General features: G+C 31.3%; 1 protein-coding gene across 17 annotated transcripts; it reads right to left on the bottom strand.

Annotated features, from left to right (window-relative positions):
* Positions 1-570: 570 nt before the first annotated feature.
* LOC114188702 (heterogeneous nuclear ribonucleoprotein Q-like) lies at positions 571-5,536 on the bottom strand. Of its 17 annotated transcripts, XM_028077313.1 has the most exons (10): positions 5,398-5,536; positions 5,080-5,175; positions 4,679-4,767; positions 4,141-4,599; positions 3,943-4,059; positions 3,622-3,762; positions 3,218-3,391; positions 1,588-1,792; positions 1,332-1,510; positions 571-818 (listed from the first exon to the last, which is right to left on the bottom strand). In XM_028077313.1, the coding sequence occupies exons 4-10, from the start codon at positions 4,588-4,590 to the stop codon at positions 753-755; spliced, it is 1,332 nt and encodes a 443-aa protein (XP_027933114.1). In that variant the 5' UTR covers positions 4,591-4,599; positions 4,679-4,767; positions 5,080-5,175; positions 5,398-5,536; the 3' UTR covers positions 571-752. The 17 variants fall into 17 exon arrangements, with proteins under 17 accessions (XP_027933114.1, XP_027933118.1, XP_027933116.1 ...); XM_028077317.1 differs by lacking the exon at positions 4,679-4,767 and having other exon boundaries at positions 5,297-5,536; XM_028077315.1 differs by lacking the exon at positions 4,679-4,767 and having other exon boundaries at positions 5,080-5,210.
* Between the last annotated feature and the right edge of the window lie 2,802 nt (positions 5,537-8,338).

Below are 8,338 nucleotides of genomic sequence, written 5' to 3'. Positions count from 1 at the left end.
ATTTTTAACGGAGATTTATTTTAACATTACTCAGGTTAAAACCTCTACTAAGTTCTTTATCCGGAATTTCGATTCCCCTGCTAAACCATCCCTGGAGAATGTGTTAGCCAGGGTTTTTACGAACCCTAGGAAGCACCAATCAATAACGAAGGTTTTTTATCCTCTTGTATTTAACATAGGTTTTAAAACCTCAGTTAAGTTTTGTAGGTTTAAAACCCCCGGTTAATTATCATGAATTTTGAAACCTCCGTAAAATATCGTGGATTTTGAAACCTCCATAAAATACTATGGGTTTTAGAACCTCCATAAAATAACATAGGTTTCAGAACCCCCATAAAATACCATGGGTTTCAAAACCCCCTAAAATATCTTGGGCTTCAAAACCTCCGTAAAATACTATAGGTTTCAAAACCTCCGTAAAGTACCATAGATTTTTAAATTATTATTATTATATTTTTTTACTCATTTATCATTTATGTATTCATATATATTTTTTCAATCATAATTATTTACATTTATTCTATTTTTTTGATCTATATTTAATGAAATTATACATAAATAGATATAAACTCATCAAATTGACAAATTATTTATAGATGACTAAATGTATATCAAAGTATATCAAATATACGAATTCAAATTCAAATTCAAGTACAATATTAGTCAGTAAAAACTATCATGAAGTACTGCAATGGTTCTCAAAACATAAAATGATTCAATTAACTTCCACATTATATTATATTCTTCAACTATCACATATGATTTTCCTTATGTACAAAACTTGTTGTATTAATTGGCACACTTCCTTGATCAGAAACCTACAATATAAATGTGAATCATAATTACAAATGTAAACTCTGAAAAAAAAAGTTATGCAGTCTTAAACATTATCGGTGTAGGATTGAACATAGTCAACTCAGGAATTACAGTGTACCTTGGATCCATCTTACAATGTAATGAAAAGAAAGATTAATCATAATCCAGGATTCAAGTTGAGTGGATGAGAATGAAAAAAATTTAATTATAATTTATCGACAAAAATTTTCCAATAAATTTCACGAAAATTATATCAGATAACTATAACACCATAATAGTACTTCGTGTAGCATATGCATGATTTCTAATGTAATTTAAAATATATTATTGCACATCTTTAAATGCAATGCAATAAGGATTTAGACTCTATAGAAGTTAGTAGCTCTATAATTTCATTATTTAGCATCAATATAGTGATTTCTGTTAACACAAAAATAAAGACCATAATATAGTGATGTTAGATCTGGAAACAAGCTAAAGATATCTAATGGAAAAAAAAATGAAAAAAATGTCACCTGTGCAAGACCTGGAGCATGATATCCCGCACCTAGTGCACCATAGGCACTGCCAACCAAACCATAACCGACATGTTGTGGATAACTTGGAAGTAATCCTGAACCTGACTTCTGTGTGTTTGACCCTCCAAACTTTTGATCAGACTGTGGCTTTGCCAAAGAGCACTCTAAAACTTGACCTGAAACATAGAATAAAGCTAATGAATATTGACAAACATTCACAAAAACAATCACAAAAGGTTGGACAATGTGCTACCTTCTAATTCATATCTTTCAGTGTTTTTCAGTGCTTTCATAACATTGGACCTCTCTGCAAAATGTACAAAGCCAATTCTGTTCTTTTCTTGTCCAGATTTTGCTGGTGGAAGAACCACCTTAGTTATCTTCCCATGACGTTCAAAAAGCTTCTTCAACTGCTTTTGAGTTACATTCTTCGGCAGGTTCTTCACATATACTGCCAACTTTATGAAATTCTTTGTTTACAGAGTAATGCACATAGGATATAAACGGTTGAAATATAGTCCATATTCAAAGGCATAGTAGTCTAAATTCAGTAGCATATAGCGTATGACAGAATATTAGTCACTTGTAAGTTATAACAATTAATGTAGTAATGCTATTAATACTTAATTACTATTAATTAACTCTGTCACCACTGTGAAATTTTTTTATCAGCACTTAGGATTATTTTTTATTACCATTGTGAAAGTTTTTTTATAAGCTATTTTATAACCTTTTTTTCCTCTGCCTGCACTTAGATTACTTTTTATTTTGGAATTTTTAAGTGAATTGAAATTAAAACAGAATGTCTGGGAATGGTTCTAATTTAATTGAGAGCAATCCAAGTGCATCTTCATCTATTAAAAATAAAAGTAAAAATGCTCTGGAGAACAGGTCAGATATTAGATGGAAACATGGGATAGATATTAATGGGTGATGATGTCATTAGATATTAGAGGATTAGATGATTATGCATAGACACTAAACATTTGAATTTGTTTTATAATATTTGTATGAACTTCTTTATGCTTTAAGTTACATAATTTTGTGGACTGATTTGAATTAGGATTTTATTATTTATATATTTTTTTTTCATGTCAAAGTAAACTCTTATGATTTTACGACTCGTGTTTACTCGGTTCTCACGTTTAAGTAAACTCTCGAGTTTGACAATCTTGCCAACAACCCTCCTTCATCTTTAAAACTTTAGAATCTAAAAGTGATAGAGCACCAATAGGTAAACCAGCACGCAGAACATGAAATCAAAAACAATGTAGCAAAGCAATGCACTTGTTGTCCGACAGACATCCTACACAAAGTATTATTCTCGGCAAACAAATTGCAAATAGCAATCCCCTTTGCCTAATTATACACTCTACAACTTCTAAATAACTGCCATCAGTTATTCTCTACGAATAACTATCATCACAGTAGTATCTAATTCTAATAAAGAACTACTGACGCAATGCGAGTTATTTTCTAGCACATATTCTACCCATAACTGCCAACATGACTGATATTATTATACTAGCATCTAACAGTACATGACTGCTCATACCAGTTATTATCAGTTCCTATTAAAAGGTGGTTGTTGTCCTCAATCGCTGTCACCTTTAGAAACACCATTTTATCCTCTATTTCTTTCCCAATAAGCAAACCTTAACTTCCTTCTCTCCAACAATACAAACTACTTTTCACTAAAAATAAATAGAAATCTGAAATTCATAATATAACATATTTCCTTCAAGGGTTTATCCTATTGTACCGATAAACCAAAAAATCTAGGTTGTGTACCAGATAAGTCAGCTAAAAAGTTTCTCATAACTTTAACCATAACTATAAATTATCAACCAAGCTTAAGAGAAGGAAGACATGTGAGTCAAAACCTGAGATGCAGCAGAGGAATCAGCATTTTTAGGATCAGCCCAGCTCACTGTTGGAGCATTCTCACTTAGCTTAAATGTTGGGCTCATCATCTTTAGCTTAGAATACTCAGCACACGCACTATTATAATAGTCAATAAAAACAAAGCCACGATTGTTATTGGTGTTCTTCATATCCTGAAATAAAGGATTGAACAAACAGAAATATAAGAGCAATTAAATAAAAAAAAAAACCACAATGCTAACTCTTGTGTACATGCAGCTGGGCATAATGCCAAAGCAGTATAATAAAGCTTGCAAAGCATGACTTTCATGATGATTTAGGAATGACTAGAACAAAAATCCCTAGACAACACTTATAATTTAATGTGGAAATGGAAAGCATAGCACAACAGAAAAGTATATACCTTGACTAGTTCCACACCAATAACTCTAGGTCCAACCTCAGAAACAATCTTCCTCAGATCTTCCACACCCCAACTTCTAGGAACATTGCCAATAAAAAGACGGTGTTTGGCTTGAGATGTAGAACGTTTTATTTTTTTACCCTTAAAGAATTGATCATTAACACAGTTAGGAACAACAAAGAATCTGCATAAAGCATTGTGGCTAAGAATTTCTGCATAAAGCATCTGCAATGTTTATAATACTAGAGTAGTAATAACAAAGTAATGAACTTACAAGGAATATCAGTTATGAATGCTTAATGTCTGAGATTAACATCTTACCTTAAATTCTGTATTATTCAGCTCTTTGATGGCTTTAGAAGCCAAGTCCACACTTCTAAATGTTACAAAATTGAATCCCTTGTTCTCGCTGGAATGCTTTCCCTTCATTACTCGAACCTATTTTCCTCAAAATTCAAGTTAGGGAATGACATTATCTATAAACATGAGCACAATACAGCAACAATGGCACAGACTTACCTCTGCAACTTCCCCAATTCTCTCGCAAAAAGATTTCAAATCCTCATTTGAGACATCATGAGGAATGCCACCAATGTATACTTCAAACCCATGAGGAGGAAGAGCAAGGAGTTTGGCATGTTTTTTTTTCTCGTCCTCATCTTCCACCTTTGCTTCATCACTGCTATGGTTTTGCATTGCATCCTCTTCATCCACTTCTTCAATCTCTTCTTCCTCTTCTTCCTCCTCTTCCTCTTCCTCTTCTTCTACCTCTACCTCCTCTGGACCCCCCTCCTCTTCTATCTTTTCCACTTCCACTTCTTCTTCTACTTCTTCATACTCAATTTCTTCTTCCATAGCTTCTTCTGGATCATTTTCCTCCTCAAAATCAACCTTCTCATCAGATTCAACTAGCTTCTCAGAGTCAGATGGCTTAGCAGTTGATGAAGAATTTGCTTTTCCCCGAGGCATCTTATGAAACTAATGAAAAAAGCTTGTGAGGCAACTGTGAAGAAGGCACAAAGGCCAGAAGAAATCCTGGGAAGAAGTATACACATACCGAAAGGAGGAAAAAAAAGAAAGGCCAAACAAGGTGTTGCAGCGAATGAATCTCAGTGGAAGCCGTGCAATGAGACAAGAGTCACAAGACTTATATGGCCGCAACGCGATAGACTTTTATTAAAGGGTCAATGACTACATAATTATCACAATAAAAGAGACTAACGAAGGCGGCGAAAGGAAACGAGAACAATAGGCATGTTGGCGAGCACAAGCTCTTATGTTACACAAAGCCAAACGAGGGTCAATGAAAATCCAGATTTACAAGAACAATATGAAATGTAAATATGAAAAATTTCCACTCAAATGCAAGGTGATGAACAAACAATTACCTACAACTTGAATCATTACAGGTAGCTCCTTAAGAAAATGAAACAAATTAGAAATCTAAATCAGAATTACCTACATCCCTTGGAGTTGTTTCCCACTATTCGTTGCCTCACATTCTTCTTCGTTGTTGTTGCGAATGTTGAAGCTCATGTGAACTGAATAGTACACCTTTGTTTCATCAACGAAGGCAAATTTCACCTTTCCTTTCTCGTATTATTCCAAAATTCAAAGAAATTAACAACAAAAACTTAACCCTAAATTACATAGGTGAGAGAATGAAATATACTACCTGTGATCATACAAGAATTGACAATCGCGAACAGAGTAGGCATTGCAAATGGAGGGAAAAAAAACCTAGAATGAGACAATGAAGTGAGAAGCACCACTTACCAGAGAGACAAAACACGAAAACACATGAATGTAGCAATGAGGGAGACTAGGCGGTGAGTGGTGTCGCCGTTGTGGTGAAGATCTTGATCTCGCGGGCTAGAGTAGAAGTTGTGGTCGACGAGCGAAGAAGATTACGGTTTAAAACTAAATCTTTGTAATTTAGCAAAGATTTTAAAAATATATACTACTTTTTAGAGGTTTAACACTAAATTTTTGTAATTTAAGGGAGGTTTTTAAAACCTATACTATTTTTTAGAGGTTTAAAATTAAACCTTTGTAATTTAACGGAGGTTTTGAAAACCTACACTATTTTATAGAGGTTTAACACTAAACTTTTGGAATTTAACGAAGATTTTAAAAACCTCAGTTAAGTTAATCCATTGCTAAGGTTATATTAACCTTCGCTAAATAACTTTCGTTAAATACAATTTTTTTGTAGTGTCATATGGTCTTTTATTCCATGGTTTCATGTCTCACTCTCGCTCTTTCAATCTTTGTGTGGCAGTTTTGTTATTTTTTTTATCTCTTTTCAAAATAATTTTTTTTATTGCTTAAGTCATATTTAATTTTTGTTTTGATCAATTATTTTTTATCTTTTTTTTTGGATTAGGTATATTTTTCTCCAATTTTGCTTTTTCATTGTTCTGACTTTTTTCTTTTTCCTAATTTTGAACTTTAGGGTTTTGATTTGGTCTTTTGTACTACGATTTCATCTCTCAGCTCTCTTGATTTTTTCATGGCGGTTTCGTTATTTTATATCTATTTTCAATACCCTCTTTTTTTGTTTATGGTTGAACTCATTTTTACTGTTTGTTATGATCTTTAATTTTTTATCTGTTTTGTTTATTTTATTTTATTTTTTATATGGATTAGGAATATTTTTCTCTTATTTTTCTTTTACATTGGCTTAACTCCATTATTTTTTCCTCATTTTGAACTTTAGGGTTTTTGACTAATATTTTGTTTTATAGTTTTATTTGTCATTGTTGTTCTTTGCCTATTCCCATGGTGGTTTTGTTATTTTTCACTGTTTTCCATTATTTTTTATTATTGTTTATGCATAAATTGAAGTTGATTGTTAACCATTGTTCATTCATCTGACTTCTTCATTTTGAAGTTTATGTTTATGGTTTACTTTTATGCTTAAACTGAAGTTTATTCCTATCCATTGTTGATTCTTCTAACTTCTTCATGCTAAAGTTTATGTTTTATATTTACCTTTATGGTTGAACTAAAGTTGATAAATATCCATTGTTCATTCATATGACTTTGTCATTTTGAATTTTGTGTTATTTCATTATACTCATATATATTGTAATTTTCTCATTTGACCATTTTTATATTTTATGGAATCTTCATTCTTTATTAATATCTATCTTCAATGCAATTTTCATTATAATGATATAAACATTTTCATTGATCTGATTGTGTCTATTATACTTTTCAGTAAGTCTTTATTTTATTCTTTTGTCTTTTGTTGTTGTTATTGTTAAATGTCATTTTTTGTGTAACAACTTATATTTGATATAAGATTTTGTGTTAATTCTTTTCATTTTTTATTTCTGATGTATGTGTTTTTTATTTGTATGCATTTCTAATATTGTATTGTTTGACTACTTTTTATTTCATTATTGATTGTCTCACTTTTATAATGACATATCCATTTGTTGTATTCTTTATTCTTCGAAGCTATCCAATATTTTCATTCTCATTATTTTGTTTACTTGATTATGTGTTTAGTCATTTCTTACTTATGATTTATGATTTCTTCTTTGATTTTTGTATATGACGTATCCATTTTGGCTCTTTCTTCAAACATAATTTCATTGTTCAGATTTTAATTTCTTGTTCACATCCATTGGTGGTTGATTAGGTCTTGCATCATTTTATCGTGTCAATAAAATTTTTGTGCCACTTATAGAAAAACAATCATAATTGTAGTGTTAAACAAAATTCTTGAACCATTTTCATTATGTCTGTTATACCTTTCATGTAAGTCATTTTGTTTTGTGTTAAATATTTTTTGTTCACTCCTTTCTTGGTTAATTCAAAATGTGTTGACATAAGTATAAAGTTCTCAACAGTAAAACAAATATATAGCCTACATTTTGAAGTCGATTTAACATGAATTTAATTTGAAAAATATTAATAAATTTCTTTCTATTGTACTTTTTTTTATAGATTTTCATATTTTAGACATTGCTTACCATGTTTGATCGTGTAACATCCTATTTTAATATCATAATACTACTAAAATAAAATATTTCATTATAAATATTCAAAAAACAACTTACCCGAGGTATATCTTATATCAATACAACCATCCAAAGGATAGAACTATAATAATATAAGAAATATACATTCAAAGCTTATATACCATGTTTCTATTACAAAATCTATACCTAACATGATCAAATTAATATCATTCCATGATTCAAACAACTAGCTAGAACATCCTTCAAGATGTGCCCTTACACATGCATCTTCATTTGCTTAGTACGATAAGGTGATCATTACAAAATAAAAAGACAACTAAAGACATGACAAAAAACACAAGAGCGTAAGCTAATTTGCAAAAAGAAGCATTATATATTTATGAAACATGTTGCATCATAATACAATGCACTCCAAAACAAACATATAAATATAAACCATATAATCGAAGACTCTTCTAAACTCAATTATTTGGAAGTATGCATTGATATCGGATTCACTAGAGACATGCACTTGTGGTGGCCTCTATTGTTCTATAGAGCCATTGCTAATGGATTTCACCCTACCATACACAGGGTTAGTCCTTCCACCGTCTTAGACCAAGGTAAAGCCCCTAGACTAGGACCTCCTACTATTCTGACCACATAACTCATTCTACTTTATATTTCTTTTATTGAATCAATATATCAATGCATCAAAAGGATTTCCTCCATGGAATCCCCTACAT

The sequence above is a fragment of the Vigna unguiculata genome, chromosome 6 (assembly GCF_004118075.2).
Source record: "Vigna unguiculata cultivar IT97K-499-35 chromosome 6, ASM411807v1, whole genome shotgun sequence".
NCBI lineage: Eukaryota > Viridiplantae > Streptophyta > Magnoliopsida > Fabales > Fabaceae > Vigna > Vigna unguiculata.
The sequence above is the reverse complement of the archived record's forward strand: the minus strand, read 5'-3'. Positions and strand labels throughout refer to the sequence as shown.